This window comes from Camelina sativa, chromosome 20 (assembly GCF_000633955.1).
Source record: "Camelina sativa cultivar DH55 chromosome 20, Cs, whole genome shotgun sequence".
Lineage (NCBI taxonomy): Eukaryota > Viridiplantae > Streptophyta > Magnoliopsida > Brassicales > Brassicaceae > Camelina > Camelina sativa.
The window spans coordinates 1,121,361-1,148,310 of record NC_025704.1 but is presented as its reverse complement, the minus strand read 5'-3'; the positions used below and the strand labels follow the sequence as shown (position 1 = coordinate 1,148,310).

Genomic DNA, 26,950 nt, shown 5'->3' with positions numbered 1-26,950 from the left:
GTGGTAAGACCATTGGAGGAGCTAGCCGTGACTGGTACACGGAGAATTCTGACAACAGAGAAGGTATCCGGAGAAGAGGTTGAGGCCGATGTCAATAACCACCATAGCATTCCAAGGGAGTCTTGGGGTGATAATGATAATAATCCATGATCCATATATTTTAGTTAAAGATGTTTACTAGCTAAGATCTTGTTTCTATGCTACTTGTCTTCTTTCATACGTGTTTTGTCCCACCCTTTGTAATTTTGTAACCATTCAAATCCTATCGGTTATAGTTTCAGTTCTTCAAATTTAGTACCGAAAGACATCAAATGAATTTTAGAATCAAAACTCGACCACATCATTAATTAGTTAATTACATCTAGTGATAGAGTTTGACTTTTGACTTTTCCAAATTCTTTGACAAGTCTTTGTAAATCTTCAACAGAGCTTCCATTTGCCTCCGTCACGGCCACTTCAGTCTTCCGACGTATCTCTTCAGCCCGAGCAGCCACATCGCATCCTCCCACACCCACCGTTTCCGCTATCACCCGACCCAACTCAACCGAGTCAGGCACAGTTTCACCCCCTTCGCAAACCTTAACCGCAACACCCAAATGCTCCACAAGCAACTTCGCGTTCACAAACTGGTCCGCCTCCATAGGCCATCCCAAGATCACAGCCCCACTCGTTATCCCTTCAAGCACTGAGTTCCATCCACAATGGCTCAAAAATCCACCAACCGCCACGTGTCGCAAGACCGCCAGCTGGGAAACCCATCCTCTAACCACCAAACCCCGTCCAGATACCCGATCCTCGAACCCATCCGGTATCGGATCTTTCTTAACCACCCAAACAAACCGGGTCATGCTTTTTTCAAGACCTAGAGCCAAAGCATCACACTGCTCTTTAGTCAACGCCTTTTGACTCCCGAAACAAACGTAGACGACAGACCCGTCTTGGGATCCGTCAAGCCAACTCAGCAAATCCGGATCTATAAAACCCGGATCCGTATTAAGACCCGACCCGAATGAACAAAGCGGCCCGATTACAAAAACCCGATCATGACCACCGGTTCTCTGTTTCACGTACTCGAGATACTCATCTTCCAGAACCTGAGAAGAATTGAAAACAGAGCCGTAGCTCAACAGATTCATGGAGAAGTCTTTGATGGTTTCGAGATCCGGTGACGGAGTTTGGAGACATCGTCGGACAATAGACGGAAGATGCTCTTCTTTGAAGATCGGAGCACGAGGAAGATCCAGTAGATGAACCGGATCCGTTGATTTGATCCGATCGATGTTCTCGAAGCAGTACTGAAGAACTGAGACTAAGAAGAAGCTAATAGAGAAGAAAGCGAAGCGAGGGATAGAGATTTGATCGCAGAGATCGTGAGTCCAACCGAGGAAGAAATCGGAGATGAGAGCGATCGGAGGATTTGGATGAGATCGGAACCAGTCGATGATTGGATCTCGAAGCTGACGAAGAGAAGCCATGATCGGGAGGTTTCCTGAATTCCCGGTGTCTTTGACGTTTTCGACGCCGGGAGAGAGTGAGGGATGAGGAGGGAAAGGGAAAACGACGGAGGTGACGGAGGAAGGATGAGCGGAGAGAAGAGGAGAGAGGTAAGTGAGGTTCCCGGGAGTGACGATGACGGAGACGTTGACTCCACGGAGGCAGAGTTGGTGAGTTAAGTCAAGTAGAGGAAGTAAGTGGCCTTGTGCTGGGTATGGAAACACCACTAGGTGTGGTGGTTTCGAACTCTCCGATCTACTTTCCGGTAGCATTACCTCCGTCATTTCGCGGTGGCGTTACCGTATATTAGTGTGTGTGTTTTGACGGTTATTTTGGTACTAACGAAAAAGATTTGATATTATAAAGATTTCATTTTTTAATTTATTTATTTATTGGAAGTTAAGATACGACGTCGTTGCCTATCATTGGTCGCACTAGATTTTGTTGAGATAGCAAATCCCTCTCAAATACTCAATGCTTTACGAACGAACCCTCTTAAAAAATCAGAAGGTTATAACTTTACTAGGACTTTATATGGGCTTAACGCAGGCCTATAGTAAATTAAAGGCCCAACAGTTTTGTTCGTAACTAGATAATATAAATAAGGGGCGGGGGGGGGGCTTTACGAAAAAAGAAAAAACCGTTGTTGAAATCAAAATCCCTAAATCTGAAAAATAAAATAAAAAATTCGAATCCCTAGCGCTGCTCTTCTTGTCAACTTTGATCACCATGGACGAATCTGCTGGCATCAGAAGAGTAATTTTTCTTCTCCTTATGGATTTCTTCTTTCTCTTCACTCTTTGCTTAAACTCTGTTTCAAGTATGTAAGAAAAAGTATTATGAGGTTAGGAGAATTTTGGTACTGTAGGATCTGAAATTGCTGGATTTGAACGATCGTGTTGTTGCAGACTCTCGGGAACCCAAACCCAAACGATTGTTGTTCCCTAGGACGACGATATCCGTTGAGGGATATGACACGAGGCTCTGTGAGTATGCTCTCAAGCTCGCGCTGAAGAAACACTTCTCTTCATGTGGAAGGGTCGGACATATTATTTATGTTCCCAGAGACTATAAAAAACGAATCCTCAAGAGGTACCTTTTTTAATTTCCCTCCCTCCCACCTGGCTCTCTCTCATTTATGTTTAATGCTCTGCGAAAAACTCAAAAATAAATAAACTGTGTTTTTGTTTTACAGTGTTGCTTTCATGTTCTTGGTTGGAGAAGGTGTCGAAGAAAAGGCATTGGAACTCAATGGAACTGACGTGGGAGGATGGACTGCAATCGTTAAGGCCGCACCCTCTCAGACAGAATACATGGATCCTCCTTGTCCTGCTAACCAAGCAGAAATACATCGGTAGATAAATACTATTACTATTATTATTATTATTTAGGATTGTGTTGCATCTTTGTGTTCAGATGTTAATAATAATAATAATATTTTCTCGCGTGCAATGCAATCAATTATTATAGGGTCCGCGTTACCGGGTATGATACTTCGCTTCCTGAGATTGATCTCCAGATGGCGCTCTGTGATCATTTCTCTTCATGTGGAGAGGTCTTTCAAGTTCGGGTTCTCTCTAGGTTTGTGCCTTCTGTTTTGTTTCCCAAGCTCTCTAGTGTTATCGATTATTTCTCTCTAACTAAAGACCCCTTTTTTCTATTTTTTTTTTTGCAGCATTCCAGTAGCTTGTATTTATCTTAGGGGAAAAAGTTGTGTAGTAGACAAGGCGCTTAAACTAAATGGATGTAACATGGGAGGAATGAATCTTGTAGTTGAACGTAATCAGCCGCAACCGGGAGACATAGTAATAAAAAGAGAGCGTCTCTGCACTACTACTGGCTATATTCTCCCAAGTACATCAATTTTTGCTCTTCTTGCCTTTCTTTAGATAAATTCTTTTTTCTCTCATCAGTTGCGTTGTTTATAACTTTATTTTATTATTATATATATTAGGTGTCTTAATCAAGGCGTCCGAGAATAAGAAGAAGAAGTTGGAGATGGAGATAGAGATGGAGATGAATGAGAAGAAGAAGAAGAAGATGAAGATTAAGCTGGCCAAGTTGGACAAGGAGATTCAGATGCGTAAGGAGAATAAGATGAAGTTGGATATGGAGAGGAAGAAGAGGCTAGAGATGGAGATAGAGATGGAGATGGCTCAATAATCTTGATATAATTCAGAAATTCAGAGATCTAAACAAGAATGGAAGCCATTATCAGACAAGAGGAACAGAGCAGATGAGTAACCTTTTATAGGAATTCCACATTATGTGCTGCTGCTAACCCCAGGAGTCAGAACATGAGTTTAAGGTTATAGGCCTAGACTGAACAATGCAGTAAGACAACTGTTGATGATACATTGCGATTGGTTTCGGCTTATGCAGCGGTATCAGAAAGAGCTTGTGCTCCTCCTTCATTGTTAAGGCAAACCCATTGATAATACTACCCAGTATCTCCAAAAGCTCCTCAATCCCGCTGTCTAAAATTTTGATATTAGTTGTAGTGCATCATTGGTTGCATTAGATTTACTTCAAACATGTCAATAAGATAACCAGTTATTTCAATTTTTAAATTAACTTTCTCATAATTTCTTATCAAATTTAGATTTTGTTGACTTTAGTGTACAATTTAAATCTGGATTGAGAAATCAGAAGCACCATAATAAAGATTTTCAAAAGAGAGAAAAATAAAATTCTAATGGCTTGATTTAAGGACTTTTTTTTTCCAGACCTTCAAAATAAATAAATAAAATATAATATTTTGCACGATTAGTGAAATTGTGAAGAAGTAAAAGAAAGAATATTATTAATTGGATGATTTGTTTGGTAAACTGTTTTTCTTCTAAGAAGTGATCATAGGATCTTCTCTTTCTCGCTCCTCTACTGCTTCATCTAATCTCCTCCACCTATCTTGGCGTTGCTCTTCCACTTGTTTAGATTTGGCTTGTTTCTCTTCGTACTGTTGCTGGCAATCCTCAAAGAGTTCAGGGTCCATCTCCATGAACATTCTCTTTATATTCGCGCTTAGACCGTGAACTGCTTGGTTCCAGTGAGATTCTGTGTTTTTCTCCAGCGAACCGAATATGATAGGAAGGATCACGCTTCTGTTCTGAGCAATTAGACCTACTACGTGCTCGTTGTTCCATAAGAACAAAGCTCGTTCTGCAACCTGCATTGCATGATAATATATGCGAGATTAAAAAATTTCCCAAGTAATTCAAGCAATATGTTTGGTTAAACTTTAAGCTATCAACCCCCTGTAGAGAAGATGAAACCATGGTGTGCAAGAAAGAGAATTCAATCATACATAAACAAACCACAAGCAAAGGTTTCAATCAATTCAGCGGAGTTGGTTGTCTGGCAGAGCTAAATAGAGACGAGTGACACACGAGACAATTGATGTAAGAATCAAATAATTCATTTAGCAGATTGTAATAGCAATTGCATGTGACAATTCTATCAACAGAGATGGGCTAATGAACAGATTCAGTTTTCTGAAGAAGCATGGGATATTGGAAGAAACAACAAGCAGACATATAAAACTATGACAACTATGCCAAGTACAAAAATTACAGTACTTTTTTCAGATGGAGGAGTCAGAACATGAGTTTGAGATAATAGGCCTAGATCATTGCCTCGATATGCAAAATTACTACACAACATAAGCCTTTTCATACAAGAAGCTAAACAGGAAAGGCTCCAAAAATGAGAAACTTTAACGAGCAGATTAAAAAGAGAAACCAAGCCATACGATACGAGATTTTACTAACCTGAAAATTAGAGCTACTGAGGCATCGAGCAATCTGTTGGAACAGAGGAACCATACAGCGTTGGAACTCAACAGTTTGTGTTGCCTCCAGAACCTCTTCAAGTTCACCAAGAAAGAGAACCTCTTTCGTACAGTTTGTCACAGGCCAAAACTTCAACAATCCCCTGATCACTGTATCCGCAAGCTTATAATCTTTCTCCACAAACTGAACAATGCAGTAAGACAACTGCTGATGATACATTGCGATTGGTTTCGGCTTATGCAGCGGTATCAACGCCCTAATCAGAAAAAGCTTATGCTCCTCCTTCATTGGCAAGGCAAACCCATTGATAATACTACCAAGAATCTCCAAAAGCTCCCCAATCCCGCTATGTCTCTCAGTCTCGTAGATAAACCTATAGAATATATAATTCATTGCTTTCCTAATAAAGGGTCTGTGTACCATAAACTTGCCATAAATCCTATGAAGAATCGTTTTCAAATACTCCCTTTCTCTAGGATCTTCAGTCTCAAACAACTCAAGAAGCTTCAACACAAAGGAATGGTCAATATAACGTTTAGCAACTTTAGTATCAGTGTCAGAAGGAACAATGTATCTAAGCAGCAACTCGTAAAGAAGCTGTAAATGAGGCCAAGATGGTTCCAAGTAAGGCTCCTCTTCCTCAAGATCAGCAGGCTCTTGACCTGTATTCTCATGTGAAGCAGGAGGAAGACACCTGAATATATTAAACGAAACCATTTTAACCATTTCTTCCTGACAAACTTCAGTAAGCTTCCCTGCACCAGACTGAATAAAATCAACAAGCTCTAATAAAGTCTGTCTCTTAATCTCCTTCTCCCTCGCGTTCTTCAACGTATCTGTGAAATCAAACTGGAAACAGCAAATCTGGAGTTTTCTCAAGAACAAGGATTGACGCTCGGAAACAGAAACGTCTCTGAATAAAGGAAGAGGCTCGACTGAATACATAGGAGGAGGATGGGGTTGTTGTGCCGTTGGAGAAGAAGAAGGAAGCAGTGAACCACGAGATGCGTGATTTACAACCATATTGTTGTTGGATCCATGACCTGGTGGATCAAATCCATACATTGACGAATCATTCGCCTCAGTTCTTGAGGCTTTTCTATGTGCACCTTTCATAATCTTCTTAAACATGGCTTCTTCACGCACTATAGAAACCCTAAGTTGTTGCTTCTCTCTATTTTAGAAACCCTAACTCAAATTGAATCAAAGCGTGAAACGAAATGGAAGATGAATTGAATGAATCTGTAAAGTATTTCAGATTCAATTGCTTGCTTTTACAACAACAACGAAGAAGAATCTTCTTCCACTACACTTCTTCTTACATCAATCTTCGAGTATGTTCTGTGAGATCTGAAGATGGTGAAATTAAACCGTTGGATTGATCGAAGAGATCTTCGGAGAAATGACCGGAGATTTGGACAGCGAAGTTTTCCCGGTGAGCGAGATGAGAGAGAAGAGAGGATCTTTCAAATTAAAAAGGAAACAGAAAAAAATAATATAATTTCACTTTTTGTTATTCAAAATCTCTTCAATTCACAACCAAAAGACACGACGATACACTTTTTAAAATAGTTTTAGATGTTATTTTTTTTTTTGAGTTAAATTATCTGATTGAAATCACATTTTATGGTTTTATCCTAAACGTTAGCGTAAGTGTGATGGCTCTTGTGTGCACGTGGCTTGTGAGTGAAGTGCTCGCAACTTTAACTATTTGGTCCATATATATGAATAATGATCATTTATTATGATTATGCAACAACAACAACAACAAAACAACTTAATTCTTTTTTTTATATATAAAACATTATGTGAAAGTCTAAAAGATGCCTTAGAAAATAAAAATAAACACATACTGTATGAATTTCATTATCCATTATGAAATTAAAATGACATTACAAAAAGAATAGTGACAAGTGGTCATCACTAGATTTTAATGATGAAATTGAAATCAAATAAAACCGAGTAGTCGCTATATATAGACAAAATCTTTTAAATTTTATATTCCAAAATTTCACTATGGATGGGATAATAACAACCTTAGAAGATAACGAAGGGATACAACAACAAGGCAGGACTCAATTGGATTGGATTAGATTTCATGGCTGGACAAGTTTTCTTTTTAAGTGGTTGTATCTTAAGTTAAGTGTTTTGTAGCTCAACCAGTACACAGTGATCCGAGTTTTACTGAGAGATTCGACATTACCCACATGCAAAAGATTCTAGACAACAAAAAAAAAAAGAAAGAAAAGGAAACATATAAGTAAAGACCTGTTACGTAGCATTTTTTAACGGGAAAATTACCAAAATGTTTCAACGTACAACATTATCACATTAGGTAAAGAGTTTTTACTTTAATCTCCGTCGATAATATATTTTCCCAAATGGGGCGAAACTCCTCCTAAACAAGTTTTCGATCTCTAAACTGTATTATGAAACAATAAAATCTTTTTAACTCCTACTTACAAGTTTGTTACCAATTCAAATCTTCCCGATAGCAAAATCCCTCAAATGTTGTATAACTGTAGATTTTTTGATTTTATGTTTTTCTTTGGTGAGTCTCTGTATTCTGTAAAAAAATTGAACAATCTTCACATGTTTACCCAAAAAAATAGAACTATAATATGGGCTTCACGCAGGCCGGAACTAAATTCAAGGCCCAACCGTCTGTTCGTAACAATATATTATATGGATCCCAAACCAGAGATAAATAAGAGAAAAAAAAAAAAAAAAAAAAAAAAAAAAAAAAAAAAAAAAAAAAAAAANTAACACACTCACACAACAACAAAAATCTTCCCCGATAGCAAAATATTTGGAACCCTAGCTAGAGCCTAGAAGTCGCTCTTGTCAGTATATCACCATGGACGAATCCGCCATCAAAGTAATCTTCTTCTTCTTTTTATGGGTTTTCTTCTTACTCGCTCTCTCTTTGATTAACCTCTGCTTCCCTATTAATTAATTAATGGTTTCTTTCTGCACAAGAAAGAAGAAAAAATCTATGAAGTATGTAGAATTTTTGATTAGATCTTCTGTATCTTTTTTTTAGGGTCTGAAAGTGTTTGGTGCAGACGCTCCAAAACCCCGGTAAAATTTTTTCTTTTTGGGATTTTTTTTTTTTTTGGTTCTCTGATCATAGTAGTATTATTATCACCACCTCTAATCACAATCAAATTGTTGATTAATTTTAGCATTTTGACGACGGTTTCCGTTGAGGGATATGACACTTCGCTTCCAAAGTATCTTGCCGAGCTCTCGTTGAGAAAACTTTTCTCTTCATGTGGAGAGATTTTATTTTGTCATGTTTCCAGACACTATGATAGGGGTATCCTCGTCAAGAGGTACTTAATTTTCTCATTCATGTTATTAATGCTGCCAACTCAAAAATTCTTCCTCTTTAACTTTGTTTTTTGTACTGTATTGTACTCGATCGTTTTACATCAGTGTTGCCTTCGTGAGGTTCGAGGGAGGAGCTCCCGAAGAAAAGGCGTTGAAACTTAATGGAACTGACGTGGGAGGATGGACTCCAATCGTTAAGCCTGCAACCTGGGATCTTCCTTCTTCTTTTGACGGCGTTACCCGAAAAGTTCATTATTGATTGACGGCGTTAAGATATAATAAAACGTGGCTTTGACGCTCAATAAAACTTACAATATTACCAAAAAAGCCCTTTTAGTATTGTGATTTGCAAATACAGTAACGTTTTTTGTCTCCCATCCAAAACATATTGGTGGCAAGAGACTATTTTTTATGAATAAATCTTAATTCAGCTTTAATACATGATGACAATGTGGAAAGATCAATTAGGTCCCCAATAATGGTTAAGTAGTAGGGGGTTTAGGCGCAATCGCCTTTGCAAGGAACGTCTGCACAGCGACAGACTGGTTTTCCAGAAGCTTCCCAGCCATTAAAGCCGCGTTCCAAGATCATGATGTTTTTGATTCCAGTACCTTCTTGATTCTTCTCATCTAGATAATTCACCAGCCTTCTTGCACAAGTTGGGCCACGAACCTGCAGTAAGATTTGGTTTCAATCAAAGCTTAGCAATCATTTTATTTCCTCTCGTGTGTGAATTAGGACTTAGGACAGAACAAAGAAGTGAGTGAGAGAACTGGCTCAAATCAAAGGTTGCTAAATAAAGGACTGAGAGCTTGATGATTTGGAGTGCTAGAACCTAGCAGCTAATCGATGCTATTTCTTTTAAGAATGTTCCTACTCCAAAGCTTACATAAAGAATAGATAGACTAGTAGGCAAACATTACAAAAGACCGTTGGATTTTGCAACCTTGATATCCACTTTTGATGCATATTTGCAGAAAGTTAGAGATATACAGATCTCCTTCTAAGCAAAACCCAAAACTATGAAACATGAATCAACTTAACCTAATCATTCAATCATTGCAGGACAGTACTATATCATGTCTTGTTTCATTATGGGGAAAAAGATATTGTGGTAAAGTGAAAAAGAGAGTAAAACACACAAACCTGGCTCAAGGCACAATGGAAGACAAGTGTGTCTTTGTCCTTGACATTTTGAACAAGATGAGAAATCTTGTCATCAAACGAGCCACTCGCATAGTGTAGCGACCCAGCTATATGCCCATCATAATTCCTCTCTTCATCCCTTCAAAACAAAACACACCCAATTACACATATAGTCATACAAAGTCTGGATTTTTAGCCACAACTCTGAATAAGAAGAACCTAAGTTAAAGAATTACAAAAGATCCAGCCTTTTCTCTACGCTCCTCAGACCACTTAACCACAAAAGCCTTGTTCCAAAGCTCACGAGTTCATAATAGTTGCTTTTCTTAGATTAAGATTCTTCAAAGTTCCAGTTTTAGAAAACATTGAGATTCCACTTGTTCATAATAATCTCTAATCCCAGAACTAAACATAATTCAAAAGCAAAGGACTCTCTCTCTCTCCTAAACCCATATCAGGGGTATTATTACATGGTCGAGCAAAATCAAACCCTAAGACCAATCGGACTGATTCGAACTAAAACTTGCTAAAGAGATCAGATTAGTAAGTAAAGCCGACGAAATAAAATCGCGTATGAGAAAGTACCTGACATCGATGATGGCGATGTTGGGACGACGATGGAGAGGGAGAAGCTGAGTAGAGGTGATGTAAGAGATGCTTCTCGCCATCGCCATTTTTTTCTTTTTAGTGAAAAAGGAAAATATGCTTCTCCCCATCTTCTCTAATCTCTCTCTTTTCTTCTCAAAACGAACGTTCCCATCGAAGACTACGACCCAATTTGAGGTGACATTTATTTCAGTTATTATTAATACTTTGTATCGATAAATTAACAACAAGCGGGGATAGCTCAGTTGGGAGAGCGTCAGACTGAAGATCTGAAGGTCGCGTGTTCGATCCACGCTCACCGCATTTATTTTTTTATTTTTTGCATACGGGCCAACCGGCTCGGGTCGGCAATTTCGGGTTAGGAGTTACCGGTTTAAGCAAAATTGAGCCGATTAGAACCGAACAAAATTTCGGTACGGAACGGTACGATGGTCGGTTATATATTTGTTCATCGACATCTTGTCAGCGAAAACTTTTCGTCTTACATCGTCCTACTCCGGCAGAAACGGATACAATCAATTGGCGCTTATTTTTTTGGGGTTTAGACCTAATGCCGCGTCGCCGGCGTAACTCCGGTCCCGGAGTAAGAATTGCACAATACATTGAATCTGAGGATGAAGGAGAAGACTATGAAGAAGAAGAAGAAGTAGTTGGAGAAGAAGAAGACGAACAAAGCGAAGATGAGGAGGAGGAGGAAGAAGATACCGAAAGCCAAACCAGGGATGTTGTAGTCTCACCTAGGGTTTCACAGAAGGAGAGTCAAGAGAATCAGAAAATGTCACAAGGTATATGTTCATCTTCAGGATCGCAGGAAGATGAGGAATGGAAACACGGCGAGACTGAGGGATTGTTCTGTTTGATTTGTATGGAAGTTTGGACCAACGATGGCGAACACCAAGTCTGGTAATCTCAATTTCCAGTTAGTGCGTGTGAACTATTTGATTACTCTGGTCGTCTTTAATATATTGAATGAAACTAAATGGGTCTTCTCTTTTCTTCTTTACTGGTGTGATTCAAGTTGTCTGCCCTGTGGACACTTGTATGGATTTTCCTGCATCAAGAAGTGGCTACAGCAGCGACAAAGTGCAGGAAAGGTGTGTGTGGTTGTTGTTATGTAGTTTGTTCAATGATAGCTCATCTTGCTCATAGAGTGACAATGGTTTGTTTTTTTAGTGTCCCCAGTGCATTAGAAAATGTAGCCTGAGAGATGTCCGGAAGATTTATGCATCACGTGTTGCTGCAGTAGATGATGAAGCACAAAAGGTAATACAATGAGTGTATTTTTCCTAGTTACATACATGATAAGAAATCACAGTATCAAAAATTCTGATGATATTCTTGTTTTGTATTTGCAGAGAATCTTATTTCTGGAGTCCAAGTTAAGTTCAATTGAACAGAAGGTGAGCTTAGTTCTTTGAATTGCTTTTAAATCATTCAGAAGAAGTTTTTCCGGATTACTAAAACTCTCTCTTTGTGTTCATTATAAGTCATCTATCTATGTAGGTTATGTCTGTAAGTAGACTGGAACATTTGTGTGAGACCCTCATACTAGTATTATAGCGTTTAGTAACATCTTCTTACATGTATCGTAGACTGCAAGTTGGAGTAACAAAGAAGCTCAATGGAAGAAAATGGAAGCAGAGCTACGATTAGAAGTTCATAAGCTGAAGAAGGTACACTCTTAAGAGTTTGTTGCCACGTAGTCATTCTTAATACTTTGTTTTATGCTTGGAAAGATTTTGTTAGTTTATGATTACTGCTAAAGTGCTAACTAGTCAAATCTGGAATAAGAAGTTGGTTCGTGTATCTTTTAGAAGGGAGCTAAGTTTGACTAATAGCGCCCCCATCTTAGTTTGTTATTTTCTGCACAAAATTGTTACACATGTTTCTCTTATAGTAAGCATCAGGGCTAGAAAATTTGTTTTTGCAGAAGATAGCTGATATGGAAAGTTTGGCTATGGGTGCGCAGAGAAACTCTCATGTGGCTTCTCAGAATCAATATATACCTGGTAATTACACAATTACGTGTTTCATGGTTGCAACACTGGCAGCTTTGTTAACATTAACTATACTTATTAGATCAGATATTATATATGGTTGCGTTTTCTGTGTTACCTTAAATCCTTTATTTTCCATTTCTGTGCTTGCACCATTTTGCTGGATGAATTGTCTCAATGGAGTATTTGTTCAAGTAGAATTGATATGCTGTTGTGCGATTGTTTCCACGCTGGCCTTAGGACTTTCTTTTCTCCTTGAAATTTAATGCATATATACTTCTAAACAGTTGTAAGTGCATGCCTTTCAGGTCATACAAATTACCAAGAACATCACGGACATGCACCTTCTTGCAGCTTCAGACATCAGGTGTGGCATAGCGTTCCATATCAGTCCCATTGTTTTAGAATTTTTGGCTGAGGTACTGTCTGTTTTCAATTGTGTTGATGTGTCTAACGCAAATTAGATCCTTTCCATCCAATTTCTTGTAGGGAGATTTGCTAGTCAGTGGTGGCCGTTTATTTGACATAGATGGTGGTAGAAAAATTGTGTTATTGGCTCGTAGGCTCTCAGGCGTTGGTGGAACATTTGTGCTTACGCAAGTAAGTTTTATTTTCTGTTGTACCCTTTTATTTTTTATCTTACAGTAGTTTTAAATGATGAAACTATACGTCTTTTAAAATATATGTATATGTTGCAGATGAGCCTACATTCGGGTGAGATTGATGATATTTTGTTGCCTCCTACCACAAGAGCAATTAAAGATCTTCACCTTTCCCCTCACAATAACGGGCTTGCAGTATTTGGTTCTCTAGGAAAAAAATTATCTGTTATAAGCTTGGAGAGCCACAACACTGTCTTATCCTATGATCTACCAGCTGCACCTTGGTCTTGTTCCTGGGATCTCAACAGCTCTCACTATATTTATGCTGGACTACAGAATGGAATGGTTTTAGTATTTGACAGGCGTCAAACAACGGGGCCTTTCGCATCGTTGACTGGCTTAACAACCAATCCAGTCCATACTATCCATCATCTCTCTACCAATTCCACTCCAACTTCTGATGTCCGTCCCCTGTTGTCAGCTTCCTCCATCGGGCTGTGTCAGTGGAACATCTATGGCAGCGAAGGAAGGTGAGGTTTTGTGTTTCTCTGACATTGATGCTTGTTCACATCTCATGAAACCAAACCCACAAGTCTTGTTGCCTGAAAAATACTTGAAAGGAAATAGAGATCACATAACTTTAGCATCTGCTTGGAGAAATTTAGCAAAACATTTTCTAGGCTCTAACTTGTTGTTTCGTTTTTTGTGTGTGTGTGTAGCCCATCATTAATTTCAGAAACAGGAAACACAGGAGTTTGCATATCATCCTCGTATTGTCCTCGCAGTGATCATATAGTGGCTTCTTATAGACCGAGAGTTGGATCTTCTGAAGATACAGTCCAGACTCAACCTTCGTTGACCCAAACAGGAGTCAATAATAGCAATAGTAATGGTGTAGATGGATTTCATGTTAGTCTCAAGAGAAGAGGTGCTGATTCATATTACCAGAAACTGTCATCCACACAAGCTTTTGTAGATAACATACGTCTGCCAAGAACAGCGATTATAGACTTTGGTGAGGGAAAGAATCAACAACTATTTGCATCTTGTGACGAGTCCACTCGGGAGCTCATCTTGCAGGATCCTTTGAATTTTGCCGTCTCTCAAAGGTTCCCATTGTCAAGTCATCTTCCGCTCCAAGACGTAAAATACGCTCATGTTAATGGAACGGGTCTGCTTGGTCTCTTAAACGATGAGAAATTGCAGCTTTTTAGGAACGAATCGCCATGAAAATGGAAAAAGGTTGAAATGCAAACATATATATGTATGTAAAGCGGCTAGCTTACCTAATTTCTTTTGTAATCTGGAGATGCTAATGGAGTAGCCATTAAATTAATATAGTAAGATCTTAGTTATGAATCTAATTGCTGCATAATATATGATATCAGTTATATACACTGTTTACTGCATAATATGCTTCTGATTCATTTCACAAGAATTTAAAAAAAAAAAAATCTTTAAAATTATATCCGACCTGCCGGAATCGAACCAGCGACCTAAAGATTACAGCAACAACTACAGTCTTCCGCTCTACCAACTGAGCTAAGGTCGGTCACGCCAAATCATTGGTTATAATTATTTAAGTAGTATTAATACAATAGTTAGAGAATTATTTAGCTTTGCTAAAAAAAGAAATAAGAAGACAGATTCGATTCGATTCGATTCCATAGGATTCTATCTATCGAGATCGACACTTATTACGATTTCTTCTCGGCGAGAGGGAATTAGGATTATCTCTTTCAGTCGTCGTCGTCGTCGAACATTCCAATCAGCTTCTCAGGTTTTACATCCTTCTTTTTCTCTCTCTATCGTTTGTCTTCGTTTTGATTTTGCCAGATTGTAATTGGAATGAATTTCTTAGTAAGTAAGTCCCAAGAACAATTTCAGATTTTCGGAATATGGGTTGAACCTATTCTAGGGTTCCATTAGATGATTTATCTCTTTTGACTTATGGGTTCCAGAATTAAAGTTTTAGGGTTCTTCTTCCCTTTATTGCGATTGGAATTGTGCACTGCCTCTGATTCTCCCTCATTCTCACTCTTGATAGATACGGTGACAATAATTAGTAGTTTGTTTGCTAATGAACCCTAATGTGTAATGTAAATTTGTTATATCTTGTTTCCTTCGTGATTATGATTATAAGTTTCTGTCTTCTTTTTTTTTTGCCAGTCTCGGTTCAAGCTTCGAGTTTTGGGCATTCTGATCTGTCCTTGATTCTTCTACAAAGGAATCTTTTTAAGGAAAATGGAAGCTAATGTTGATTCTGCTAATGTTGTTTCAAGTTCTCCAATTGATCAAGAAGAATCGACTGAGAACAACTTTGTGAACAATGGTAGTAAGCTCTTTATCACCAACCTTTCTTTCACAGTTTATTTTTTTTATGGTTTTTGAGATTTTGACTCGAACAATATTTTTATTGTCCTACGGGTTAGCTGATAGATAGTCTTTTTGACAATTAAGAGCAAACTGATTGTCTCGTCAGGTTAAGTAGTGGTCAGTAGATTTAGACTGAATACTTTATGATCAGCTTTGCTCAATTTCTTTAGTGTCTGTTATTTAGACTGAACGTGTACAGATGATGTTTTAAATTCTATTGATTGTGCAGCTGAGGTTGCGTGGCAAGAGTTGAGAAAGAAGTGGGTTGGTGATCCATCTAATAGGACTTCAGAGATGCCTCTTGAACCTGTAATCGGGTACATAATAGTAATGTTTAATTATTTGATTGCGTCAAGCTTCATGTTTTTACATATATTTAACTCCTTTCCTCACTTTAAAAATCTTTTGTAATCTGTAGCTTCAACGCTACTTATGAAGAGTTGCTCACATCCACCACTCCTTTTCAGAAGCCCATCCCTCTAGCTGTGAGTTCCTCCTACAATAATACTCCATATTAAACAAACTTTTCATCTTCTGCTTAAGTTTGGGTTTCTTCATCTGTTTTCTTCAATATGAATCTCCTGTCATAGCTATCAAACATCTCATGGTGGTTGCAATCTTCTTTAATTTTGCAGGAAATGGTGGATTTTCTGTTTGATATTTGGCACGGGGATGGTCTCTTCGAGTAGGTAACACCGAGAGAGGGGGGATTCTCAGTATTCTTGGTACAGAATTTAGTTGCAGGCTCTAATGATCAAAATTCCAATATCTTTGAGAAGAGACTCTGATCCTGTTTTTCATTGACATACCTTGAGCATATATATATAACTAATTCTTAATTGCGTGTTTTTGAGATTCTCTTCCATGAGACAATTTCACCAAAAAAACAAAGCAAGGATCACGCTTTTGGTTGATTATCTTATTCTATAAGTGAGTTCGACTAACATAAAGATGCCATTTGGTTGATTTAATTTAATGATGCTTCTTCACCATCATGTGATCATTTTAGTGTTGGCGTTAAACGAAACGGCTGAGATGAACTTGTAAGTGGATATGGGATTTAAGGCTAAAGAAAACGTGTATGATCTTGATAGGCGCGACTGCGATTGGTGATTGCGATTGTGTGTTGTGCGTTTTAGGTGTCGAAACGCACTCACTTTAGATTGCCCATAGAAGAAAAGTCAAAAAAAGAAAAATCGTTGACCGTAACTAATCCATTCGATGATAACGAAGCTTATATTAGTCTCGTAGTAACAGAAATTATAATCTTTATAAAAAACAAATTGTAGATGATTCTGAGATCAGATATTTTTTATACAAATCAATAGTATAAACAACTTTATATACTAGGTTAGTTGTCAATTTGTACTAGGTTCTGAATGATGATGTATTGGTATTAGACTATTATTACATCATGGATTTTACATTTTACATTTACTGAATTACTACTGTAAGTCTCTGGTTACATACTAGATTTTTTTTTTTTAAAGAACTTCTGCAGAAAAAACAAGTTGCAAGGAAAATTCTTTTTATTATTACTTTAAAAAAAAAAAAATGCAAAAAGAAGAAAATCTTGAATGTGAGCAAAGCTTTTTTGTCTTTCTTCTCTGCTATTTCATATTCAAATTTTTATTATTTTGTCAATATTCATAATCTTCTTTTGTTTTGTTATCTCTTTTGATTTTTTTCAGAATTTGTTTTTGGGTGGGTTTTAGATAAATTGGGTGTGGCAATAAAAAATTGAAAAAATTGTCCCATAAGGAAAAAAAAAAAAAAAAATCCATAAAACAATAAAAGTGAAGAAGAAGAATCTGCTCTTAAAGAATCCAAAACGAATTTCTCGTTTTTGTTTTATCTCTCTCTGCATCTCTCCTCCGGGGAGCCAATCTTAAATACTTCCGACGAGATAGATAGAGATATCTCGAGTCGTCGGAATCAAAAGGTGAGAGAACTTTTTGAGTTTATTATTTATCCCAAAAGCTCCTAAATCTGTGGATTACTCAATCTTAGTCCCCTAATTGCAAAAGCATTGGGGTTTTTTTCTTAGTTTGGGTTTTATTGATCTTTGCATTATTTTGGGTTATCACAGGTGAGAAGAGAGATGGAGATCGACAAAGCGATCGGAGAAAGCGATGATAAGAGGTTGAAGACCAAGTACAATAACGCCATCTTCGTTATTAAACGAGCTCTTTCTCTTTACTCGTCAGTCCCCCCTCTCTTACTTCATTTAGTTTCCTCTTACCTGATCTCTAGATTCATTTTTCGTTTGTTTGTTGCTGGAGATTTAAGATTCAACTTTGAAAATCTGAAGACAAAAAGATACAATTTGAGAAAGATACAACTTAGAAGCTGATCATTGATCTCAGTGAAAAGTTTCTAGTAGCAAATATTATATAATGGTTTGAGAATATCTTGGGATGATTTTGCTTTTTGTGTATTTCTTGGTTAACTGCCTAGATTCTAACCATATCTGACCATGTCCATGGCATTATAAAAAAAGTTCATCCTTTTTTCTCTATGGATGAAAGACGATGAGTTATATGACATGTGAGGATCTTTTCATGAAAAGAGTCGTCAAGATTCATGGGTTTTGTCACATTTGTTAAAGGAAAACTAAAGATAACTTGACTTTGTTTTCGCCTACAAGTTCACTACACTTGGCTGCTAACCCCTTCTTGGTGGCAAGACCTTATCAATTATATGTGTTGTCAATTGAATTCAATAACGTGTAATGATTTGTATAGTTAGGAAATTAAAGATTATTTCTATTCATTTCTTGTTTGCTGTGTGCCCATCATGTTCAATGTTTGTGTATGCTGTCCAAATATTACATTATGGTTGTAGATTAAGTGATAATTTTCAAGATCAAAATCCATTTTACTTTACTGATTCCTGAAAATATTGAGCTTGTCGACTTCTGCAGTATTGAAGAGGTCGCCTTTAGCTTCAATGGAGGAAAAGACTCTACTGTAAGTTACTGCAACTGTTCCCTTCCGGATATCTCCTTTTTGGATATTTTCTTCCCCTCTTTCCTAAGTAATAATAATGTGTGTCATCATGATTTTAGGTACTGTTGCATCTTCTTAGAGCTGGCTATTTTTTGCATATGAAAGAGCAGAGTTGTTCTAATGGAGGTCTATCAAGTTTTCCAGTCCGGACCATATATTTCGAGAGCCCTTCTGCCTTCACTGAGATCAATGCATTTACATATGATGCAGCTCAAACGTAAGAAAAGTACTGTTCTTCTGCATTCATTTTTTTCTTTCTCGTATTTATATCGTCTAATTGAAGATGATAGCATTTTGGTTAAGATTGTCAAACCGCGTCTGCTCCCAGAATGATATTCTTTCTGCGGTTAGCTAATCATCTTATTCTATATGGGCAGTTACAATCTGCAACTTGATATCATTCGCCAGGATTTCAAATCCGGGTTAGAGGCATTACTAAAGGCTAACCCTATCAGAGCTATTTTCCTTGGCGTCCGAATTGGTGATCCTACTGCGGTTAGCTTCACTTCAAATCTTTAATCTCAAGATTTAGATACAAACATTTTGTAAGAGTTAGTAAAAAAATGTGATGTTTGTGATTTATTACTTCTCACTGAATTTTATCAGGTTGGTCAAGAGCAATTCTCTCCTAGTTCACCTGGATGGCCACCCTTTATGAGGGTGAATCCTATATTGGATTGGTCGTACAGGTATCTTCTTTCTCCGTAATCATATCAACTTATCGCATTATCCGTTGAATCTACAATATATTTGGATTGGTGGTTTATTCTTACGTATGTTTTGGTATGCGTGACGATCAGCAAATCTTGAGCACAGTTTTGCTGATATAGATTTTGTATAATGATAAAGTCTAATATACTATATCAACTTTGGTGGTCACTGTAATTGGTACAGCCTTAATATGATAGTGTAACCCAAATAAAGTCTTTGGAAATTTGAAAACTAAAGCAATTTTACAGTGCTGTTATCTCTTACTCTCATTTGATCTTTATTCTGATTTTTTTTCATTAAATTTTCTTGTGCAGAGATGTTTGGGCATTTCTCCTAACTTGCAAGGTCAAGTATTGCAGTCTTTATGACCAGGGGTAAAAGTCCTCTCTCCACAGATTCACTTTTAACAAGATTTTTCATTCTTGAACAATTCGTCTTATATTGTGTTTCTTTTATGAATATGCAGATATACATCAATTGGGAGTATTCATGATACTGTTCCCAACTCATTATTGTCTGTTAACGACACTAGCAGTAAAGAAAAATTCAAACCTGCTTATTTGCTTTCTGATGGGAGATTAGAAAGGGCTGGGAGAGTCAAGAGAAATGCGTCACTCAAAAATGACATAGACACCGAATCACAGAAACACGAGGTGCTTTTGGCCTCAGTAATTGCTGTCGGCGATGAGATTCTGTAAGTCATTAATTCTTACTATCAGGCTCTGTTCTTGAAATTATTTATGTTAAGAGAACATTATGCTAGATATGTATCAATCAATGACATTAGACTTAGGCCAACCACATGTTGAAAAGGGTCCTGCTTGGTTACTTATCTACTAGGTGCAGTGAAGTTCTTCCGACCCATTTATCTGTTCCATAGCTCAGGTCTGGCACTGTTGAGGATCAACTAGGATTGTCGTTGTGTAAGAAGTTGACTTCTGTCGGTTGGTCGGTGCAACAAACCACTATCCTTCGGAATGATGTGAGTGAGATTCACTCATTGTCATCAGTTTTCACCCATAGAGCATGTTAATCAGACAATGTAAATCTTTCGTCAATCGGCTTATTAAATCTCTGTTATATCTTCACTGTGTTTCTTTAATTAGATAGATTCTGTATCTGAGGAAGTTGACCGTCAAAGGTCTACGAGTGATATGGTAAGTACTTTAAACAGATGATCATAAAATCAAAGAGAGATTTTGTTGTGGAAGATATGACTGACAGATTTCCTCTGATTGATGCTTTTGAAGGTATTTATATATGGAGGAGTTGGTCCTTTGCATTCAGATGTTACTTTGGGTGGTGTTGCCAAGGCATTTGGAGTTCGCCTGGTACGTATCTCTTTCATGGTTAAGTTATGTGCCTTAGCATCTCATTGAGAAAAACATCACCACTCAATTCTAAATTGAGAGGCTCATAATGCCGTTTATTCAGGCACCTGATGAAGAGTTTGAGGAATACCTTAGGCATCTTATAAGCGAGCAGTGCACAGGTGACAGGAATGAGGTAAGTTCGTTCTTGAGCATAAAAGTTTTTATAGATCTACATATCTATCTTCAGACAAGATAAGCTAAAACTTTACAGCATCAGAATCATTTCTGTGTATATGTGGGGTGGGGTTATTCAATGTAGTAGATTTCTTCTCATTTCAGATGGCTCAGTTACCAGAAGGAATTACTGAACTTCTACATCATGAAAAGCTTTCAGTGCCATTGGTATGTGGTTTCGGAACTACATTGAAAGTTATAATGTTTCAGCATTATTCTCTTACCCATTTGATCTCCGGTCTGTCTGTGTAGATCAAGTGCCGCAATGTGATTGTTCTTGCTGCTACAAACACTAAGGAGCTCGAGGAAGAGTGGGAATGTCTGACCGAACTTACTAAATTGGGTGGAGGTTCTTCACTCATAGAATCTTCGTCAAGGCGCTTGATGACATCTTTAACAGATGTATGTTTTTCTCTCGCCATGGCTTGCTTTCAACTGATTAAACAAACATTTGCCACTTTTTCATGCAATCATCATTGTTTGAACCAAGACTCATAGTTGTTGATAGATCTGTGGCTTGCTTTGAACTGATTAAGGATTTGACTATCAACAAAATGCAGGTTGAAGTTGCAGAACCTCTGTCCAAACTTGGTCTCGAATTCCCAGACATATATCTTGGTATTAAATCTTTGACCTCTCTAATATTATCTAACTGTAAGGAGCATCCAAAGTCTCTGTTTAAACCGCAATCTTCTTCTCAGGGTGTTACCGGAAATCTAGACAAGGCCCTATCATCATCTGCTTAAAGGGAAAGGTACAAAACAGGAAAATCTTGACAAGGTCTGGTTTCGTTTCTTTCCTCATTTTTCGAGGCTCACAAGATTCTGTTTTACAGGATAATGCACGGATTGACTTAGCTGCACAGGCACTATGCAAGAAATTCAAGAAAGATGCGTTCGTAGAAGTCAAATAGACACAAGTTTGAGTACTGGTCGAGCATGAGAAGCAGCTTCAAATGGTCCACTTGAGTGGCTTCTATGTACCGGTCACAGAACCTGAGAGGAAGTAACTGGAGAGGATAGGATCAGAATCTGACACTTTATAAGGAAACTGAAGCAGTTATTGTGGCAAAAACATACTTATGAAAACCTTTATAATTCATGTCTTATCTGTTATCAACTCTAAATAACAAAATTTGTAGGAAAGTAACCCATAAGGGTTCTGCTTTTACACATTCTGTCTTGAACGGTTTAAGAATTATGCATGTTGCATTCTAAGGGACATAAACCCTTGAGACATAAATGTATTATTTTAATCATTTACCTGAAATTACAATTTTGTACAGAGTCTACTACCCACCCCTAAGCCTTAAGAAGAAAAAGCAAAAACGTTTAAGACTGAAATAATCGAAGAGGCTAACAAAACTTTGAAACGATTTGCTGTGCTCCTTTCACCTGATGAAGCCCACACCGCTCATGTGGAATGAATTCAACTCGAGAAAAACAGTAAACGCAAGAGATCATCAGCTGTCTACTTTGAGAATGTTGTTTGTAATGTGTCCTCTTGTAACCGAATCTTTTTGAGGATCTGTTATCCATTGCCCGTCCACAATGAATTTTATCTCATATGTACCGGGATATAACCACAGTAATGTCGACCAGCATTTCTGTTTCCTGCAAAAATATTAAACAGGTCGAATCTGAATTCAACGGATGATGATTGTAATTTTGAAAGCATATTTATGCAAGCAACATTACCCAAATGTTAAAGGAGTCTTTCACATGTTCATCAGAAGAAGAAAAATATTCGATGAGAGTAGAGAGTGTCAGGACCAATACTAACCCGATTGACTTGGATGTTTGTAGTTCCATTCCCACTCGGTGTTGCCAACCATTGAAGCTACCGGTCACTTCCACAACATTACCATCTCCGCAATATTCAATCACAATCTGAAGAAAAAAGTAACTTTAATAATTTGGCTTTCAGTGGTAAGAGTGCAATCATGGATCTGGCTCTAACATTGTATTGATACTTGATAGTAGTTTAAATTGGGACCATGGCAAAACGATAACTATGAAGCAAAAATAAGCTACCTCTTGCAATCCTGAAAGACTTTCCTCAGCTTCTTGCAATTCAACTTCCTTCTCTGAGATAAGCATTTGGGCCTTTTGGATCTCTGTTTCAGCCCGTCTTTGGAGAACTGAAAGAGAAAGCTGAACCCAGGAAATTGGAGATTAGGAACACAAACAAGTATCAGGCTTTGCATGAGACTAGATAAATATCAAGGAGAGTATCATCCAAGTATATTCAGATGTATGGAATACCAAGTCATGTGCCTTTTCGTTAATGGATACCTATGTACAACATGTTGCTGGAGAGTGAGTAGCTTACCTTTTCCTTTTCAATCTGCTCCTTCAACCTTGACAGCTCCAGCTCTTTTTGATCCTAGCCATGCAATAGTTTACCAACAAAGTTAGTTAGCAAAAATCACTTTATCGGGTCCACATATTGAGAGAAAGCAATCAATGTACCAGCATAAACCTCAGCCGAGTAATTTCAACCTGATTTTCCCGTTTCCTGGTCTGTATCATTTCAGAACAAGGTTCTATGAGCATGGATACGAAACATAGAGTAGAGTTAAAGTTCAATGACTTAAGATCAAATTTGAGAGAGTTCAGTGAGCAGGATAATTCAAGACCTCATCATGTGGATCCGTATCCATGTCAGCACTCCCATCTCTCTGATCACTATTCCTATCAAATGAAAATTTAAAGGTCAGAGATTTTGAAGTGAACCATGCGAAATGTACACGAGTCAAACTCCTAGGATACCTAATCCAGGCTTTCAGTCAAGACTGGTTTATGCATTACTCAATAATGATATAAAAGCTTGGTGTGGCTTTCAATAATCAACTAACAATATAATGTTCTTTGAATGCAATAAATATCGGAAGAATACCACTAATAAAATGTAAATAATGATCAAGAGTAACAGACTTGACCTTCATGGTTAGACTCACCTGTCAGAGCCATTAAGTTCTGTAGCGTCAGTAAACTCCTCCAATGCTAGGGCAGTTCCATTTGGTGGAGTGCTCATACTTCTCTGGCCACCACGACTGTCTCCTATGAACTCAGCACCTTTGGTTGTCTCTGCACTTTCTTCAGTTTCAGGATAGCTTTCATTAGGTATGTCAATTTCTTCATCTGAAACAGATTCCAACTATCAATTAATTATTTCACCACGGATTGCAAAGTTTTACTACAGAAACATGCATGAATAATGAAGATATCAGTACGGCATGTCATCATATATAGACAATAGATATAAAGTATAGGTTTCAGGAGATCAAACATACCATCAACTGTATCCAAGTATCCATTCTGAATAAATGTGGTTGCTTTTTCTTCTATGCTTGAAGTGGGAGAAGAAAATCCTAACATCCAATCCTTATCCTCAGACTCAACTAAACTATCATCGGCACTACCAGAAAGATTTCCAATCATATCATCAACCTGCTGATTCTGAAAATTCTCTGCAGTTGACATGGTGTTCTCCGAGGTCAAAGCAGACGAGGATTCAGAAGCAATGTCAACATATTTGATGTAACTGAGATCTGGACTAGTGTAATGAGTATAGGTAGGACTGGTGTAGTGACCAAATGTATCTTTTTCCACATCATTGACCTCCTCATCCTCTGTCATCAAAACATTGTCAGCTTCTATGTCCGGACAGCTGCTTGAAGTATCATCTAAAAATAGGGAATGGCTTGCAGATATTGAAGCTTCAGAAGATGAGTTTTCAGTAACTGTTCTATTGTTGAGCTCCACACGCTCAGTCTCCAAACTGTTTTCTGTTATATCACCCAAGTTAGAAAAGGAGTTTTCCATGCTCAAAAATCCTGACGATTCATCTATACTCAAACTTCCGTGTTCTTCAGCCTCGGCACTTGAATTTATGACAACACCATTCTCATCAAAACTATTTTTTTCCTGATCAAGAGGCATTGTTCCATCAACCACATCCAGTGCTCCTTCGCCCTGACCTTCTACATCAGATAAAATATATCAGATTATCTTACAATAACAAATCATACATACTTGTTCTCTTATTGAATTATGTGTTGACCTTTTATCGAATCTTCCAAAGAAACGCGGCTTGCACTTGTTTCCAAGTTGGAGTTTTCCTCAGAGACTACCTCTTTACAGTCTTCTTCCACATCAGAATTTGCAAGAAGTTCCTTGATAAACTTGTATCCTCTTCGTCGGACAATGTTGGCAAGATCAACTCTACAAACAAAAAGTTCACACAACCAAAACTAAATTAAAAAAAACAAGAGTCTTCAGAAGCAATCCCTAAAAAAATCAGATGACTTATAAAGAGTAACACAAACAATTCAACGAGCCTACCAACTTAATCAACGTTACAGACTGCTATAAATTTTGAACAAAAACTACAAATTTCTGAATTTGGAACCTTCCATGTGCCGAAAGCTCCTTCATGGACGGCACGTGACCTTCAGGAAGCTCAGCCGAAGCAACGAACTCCATAATCTCACTCCGAAGCTCCTCATTGCTCTTCACTCTCTTACGAACTCTGCAACACACTCGATCCAGTTCAAAACACAATCCAAAAACAATAACTGAAATTGAAATTGACGCCCAAAGTACTCCACAGATCGAAGCAAAGACCAAAAAAAAAAAAAAAAAAAAAAGGNACAAAGGAGAAAAATTCGAACCTGGGTTGTTTGATGGAACAAGCGAAACAGACAAAACTTTGTTTCTTCGTGGAATTCAAGTAGGAAACAAAGAGTTGAGGTTGCTGATGACGACGATGATAATAGAACAACGGTTTCCGAAATTCCAAGGATGGGAAGGAGATAGAGAAAGGGATTAGAGCAATCGTCGCCATGGCCGGACTTGCTCAACCTCTGTGAAGTTCCCACTTTCATTTATTAAGATGACGACTGAGTGTGAAAGATTCGAATACCTTTGAAACACAGAACACTATTTCGGTTATACGAAAACCGGGAGTCTATTTAATCAATTCTCGCCATTTCTATACGGTTAAGGTAATTTAAACCATAACCGGATTTCGGTTTGACCCAAACCAAAACTATTCCAATTTTGCGATTTCCAACACGATCCTCACAAACAACAAAGTACAAGTGTTTTTTTTTTCCTATGGCAAAAGATTCTTAAAATCGCTAAACCCGAGAAGGAATCTTAGATTCTGTATTACTAATACAGAAAAACCACCGGTACAAATTTACCGCTAAACCGGCTATTCGTCAAAAGAACCAGGTAGTTTTTCCAAGACTACTTTACAGTTTTACAGATAGTGTACAAATGGCCTTTCGTAAGTTTGTCATTTCTCCGGCTTCATGTTGGAGTTCATTGTCCCTGGATGAGACGTTGATATCACTGGAGCAGTATCAGCAGCGGAAGCAACTTCATTAGTCTCAGGCGTAGGAATGATCTGTGGCTGAGAATGCAGCTCATGTTGTTGCGGTTGAAGATGAGGCTGGTACACTTCTAGCTGCATCGCTGAAGCAGTGCTAGGGCCTTCGTTAGAGTTTTCCAGCGCAAAATTGTGAGAAGAAAGCTGGTTGTTGTTGTGACCGTTTGGTTGTTGCGGCGGTTGATCGCAAAACTTCATAGTCTTGAGGACAAAATTGTCGTCATGGAGCTCGAATGGAGTGCTGCAAAATAGTGAATTCACAGTGTCAGTAAAATAGTGAATTCACAGTGTCAGTAATCGACAACATAGTAGAGATATTTTAGCTGAAAAGAGAACAAATTTGGTGTTTGATTTTTTACGTGTTGAAATCAAAATGCACGAGCTGCATATCTTCTGATATTTCCACTTCTACTGTTGCATGAGGACGAGTCTGGTGCAGAGAAAAACAATAGCAATCAGACGATAGGAACAGATACTACGATGAAAAGAAGGCGTTTTTTCATGTTCTGAGGTTTGCTTGTGGATTAAATCTAAGATCCTATGAAGGTGTTGATCAAGTTACCTGGACAAGGATAAAAGGAAGAGCAACACCGCCACTGGGAGCATTTCCTGAGCTATACAAGTGCTCATTTCTCTGTATCAGGTTCTGAAGGCCTACGTACTTTCAGACATACAGAGAAAAAAGAAGGACCATGTAAGAATCTATGATAAAAGTAACAATAAGATCAATCATATAGGCCCCAGAGGTTTTATGTTGTCCATTACTTGTTCTTCCAGTTCTTGGGAATATGCGATCTTCTTCTCAATCCTGTTCCTAAGTGAGAGTCGTTCGCTCTGCAAACAAAAAACAAAATGAAATCAGATTCAGGAACATTCTCTAAACGAGCTTTGGAACATGGGCAAACAGAATATCTGGTTGAAACCTTTAATTCTTCAATGTCACTT

At 37.9% G+C, this 26,950-nt stretch overlaps 10 protein-coding genes and 2 non-coding genes across 18 annotated transcripts in view; 6 read left to right on the top strand and 6 right to left on the bottom strand.

Moving 5' to 3' along the window:
* On the bottom strand, positions 273-1,917 carry LOC104768523 (UDP-glycosyltransferase 89A2-like). Its single transcript, XM_010492529.2, has one exon. The coding sequence runs from the start codon at positions 1,776-1,778 to the stop codon at positions 348-350; it is 1,431 nt and encodes a 476-aa protein (XP_010490831.1). The 5' UTR covers positions 1,779-1,917; the 3' UTR covers positions 273-347.
* LOC104768520 lies at positions 2,128-4,106 on the top strand. The gene is made up of 6 exons (XM_010492527.1): positions 2,128-2,250; positions 2,363-2,586; positions 2,690-2,848; positions 2,965-3,075; positions 3,170-3,348; positions 3,449-4,106. The coding sequence occupies exons 1-6, from the start codon at positions 2,224-2,226 to the stop codon at positions 3,655-3,657; spliced, it is 909 nt and encodes a 302-aa protein (XP_010490829.1). The 5' UTR covers positions 2,128-2,223; the 3' UTR covers positions 3,658-4,106.
* Positions 4,270-6,861, bottom strand: LOC104768522 (serine/threonine protein phosphatase 2A 57 kDa regulatory subunit B' alpha isoform). Its single transcript, XM_010492528.1, has 2 exons — positions 5,262-6,861; positions 4,270-4,660 (listed from the first exon to the last, which is right to left on the bottom strand). The coding sequence occupies exons 1-2, from the start codon at positions 6,411-6,413 to the stop codon at positions 4,334-4,336; spliced, it is 1,479 nt and encodes a 492-aa protein (XP_010490830.1). The 5' UTR covers positions 6,414-6,861; the 3' UTR covers positions 4,270-4,333.
* Positions 8,072-9,056, top strand: LOC104768518 (nucleolin 2-like). Its single transcript, XM_010492525.2, has 4 exons — positions 8,072-8,160; positions 8,326-8,363; positions 8,468-8,617; positions 8,721-9,056. The coding sequence occupies exons 1-4, from the start codon at positions 8,140-8,142 to the stop codon at positions 8,872-8,874; spliced, it is 363 nt and encodes a 120-aa protein (XP_010490827.1). The 5' UTR covers positions 8,072-8,139; the 3' UTR covers positions 8,875-9,056.
* On the bottom strand, positions 8,930-10,502 carry LOC104768519 (dual specificity phosphatase Cdc25). Its single transcript, XM_010492526.2, has 3 exons — positions 10,347-10,502; positions 9,762-9,900; positions 8,930-9,287 (listed from the first exon to the last, which is right to left on the bottom strand). The coding sequence occupies exons 1-3, from the start codon at positions 10,475-10,477 to the stop codon at positions 9,114-9,116; spliced, it is 444 nt and encodes a 147-aa protein (XP_010490828.1). The 5' UTR covers positions 10,478-10,502; the 3' UTR covers positions 8,930-9,113.
* On the top strand, positions 10,598-10,670 carry TRNAF-GAA. The gene has a single exon. It is a non-coding gene; the product is annotated as a tRNA-Phe (tRNA).
* On the top strand, positions 10,843-14,332 carry LOC104768517 (E3 ubiquitin-protein ligase RFWD3-like). 3 transcript variants are annotated; one of them, XM_010492524.2, is made up of 10 exons: positions 10,843-11,270; positions 11,386-11,461; positions 11,550-11,630; positions 11,723-11,767; positions 11,960-12,040; positions 12,298-12,376; positions 12,673-12,731; positions 12,854-12,964; positions 13,063-13,496; positions 13,686-14,332. In XM_010492524.2, the coding sequence occupies exons 1-10, from the start codon at positions 10,918-10,920 to the stop codon at positions 14,194-14,196; spliced, it is 1,830 nt and encodes a 609-aa protein (XP_010490826.1). In that variant the 5' UTR covers positions 10,843-10,917; the 3' UTR covers positions 14,197-14,332. The 3 variants fall into 3 exon arrangements, with proteins under 3 accessions (XP_010490826.1, XP_010490825.1, XP_010490824.1); XM_010492523.2 differs by having other exon boundaries at positions 11,541-11,630; positions 12,301-12,376; XM_010492522.2 differs by having other exon boundaries at positions 11,541-11,630.
* TRNAY-GUA lies at positions 14,435-14,518 on the bottom strand. The gene is given in 2 exon segments: positions 14,435-14,470; positions 14,482-14,518. It is a non-coding gene; the product is annotated as a tRNA-Tyr (tRNA).
* On the top strand, positions 14,603-16,264 carry LOC109131298. The gene is made up of 5 exons (XM_019242076.1): positions 14,603-14,746; positions 15,136-15,298; positions 15,572-15,659; positions 15,761-15,827; positions 15,978-16,264. The coding sequence occupies exons 2-5, from the start codon at positions 15,211-15,213 to the stop codon at positions 16,029-16,031; spliced, it is 297 nt and encodes a 98-aa protein (XP_019097621.1). The 5' UTR covers positions 14,603-14,746; positions 15,136-15,210; the 3' UTR covers positions 16,032-16,264.
* Positions 17,088-21,805, top strand: LOC104768514 (FAD synthase). Of its 3 annotated transcripts, none has more exons than XM_019242427.1 (17): positions 17,091-17,290; positions 17,435-17,544; positions 18,266-18,311; positions 18,410-18,567; positions 18,728-18,845; positions 18,957-19,039; positions 19,376-19,435; positions 19,528-19,755; positions 19,947-20,043; positions 20,168-20,218; positions 20,312-20,392; positions 20,496-20,567; positions 20,714-20,776; positions 20,861-21,010; positions 21,169-21,226; positions 21,310-21,362; positions 21,444-21,805. In XM_019242427.1, the coding sequence occupies exons 2-17, from the start codon at positions 17,444-17,446 to the stop codon at positions 21,519-21,521; spliced, it is 1,497 nt and encodes a 498-aa protein (XP_019097972.1). In that variant the 5' UTR covers positions 17,091-17,290; positions 17,435-17,443; the 3' UTR covers positions 21,522-21,805. The 3 variants fall into 3 exon arrangements, with proteins under 3 accessions (XP_010490820.1, XP_019097972.1, XP_010490819.1); XM_010492517.1 differs by having other exon boundaries at positions 17,092-17,284; positions 17,432-17,544; XM_010492518.2 differs by lacking the exons at positions 21,310-21,362; positions 21,444-21,805 and having other exon boundaries at positions 17,088-17,284; positions 17,432-17,544; positions 20,861-21,086; positions 21,169-21,227.
* On the bottom strand, positions 21,839-25,516 carry LOC104768516. Of its 3 annotated transcripts, none has more exons than XM_010492519.2 (11): positions 25,284-25,516; positions 25,022-25,141; positions 24,674-24,834; positions 23,904-24,593; positions 23,568-23,751; positions 23,247-23,301; positions 23,080-23,130; positions 22,940-22,993; positions 22,642-22,761; positions 22,391-22,497; positions 21,839-22,221 (listed from the first exon to the last, which is right to left on the bottom strand). In XM_010492519.2, exons 1-11 carry the CDS (start codon positions 25,454-25,456, stop codon positions 22,071-22,073), a joined length of 1,866 nt encoding a protein of 621 aa, XP_010490821.1. In that variant the 5' UTR covers positions 25,457-25,516; the 3' UTR covers positions 21,839-22,070. The 3 variants fall into 3 exon arrangements, with proteins under 3 accessions (XP_010490821.1, XP_019097971.1, XP_010490822.1); XM_019242426.1 differs by having other exon boundaries at positions 23,247-23,295; XM_010492520.2 differs by having other exon boundaries at positions 23,904-24,590.
* The window catches only part of LOC104772105 (transcription factor-like protein DPB), a 9,412-nt gene continuing 8,210 nt past the window's right edge, over positions 25,749-26,950 (bottom strand). The window contains exons 4-8 of the mRNA XM_010496752.1: positions 26,929-26,947; positions 26,771-26,839; positions 26,568-26,666; positions 26,365-26,435; positions 25,749-26,246 (exon numbers count right to left, since the gene is read on the bottom strand). Of these exons, the coding sequence (XP_010495054.1) occupies positions 25,913-26,246; positions 26,365-26,435; positions 26,568-26,666; positions 26,771-26,839; positions 26,929-26,947 (592 nt within the window). The 3' untranslated portion in view covers positions 25,749-25,912. The remainder of the gene's footprint in view (positions 26,247-26,364; positions 26,436-26,567; positions 26,667-26,770; positions 26,840-26,928; positions 26,948-26,950) is intronic.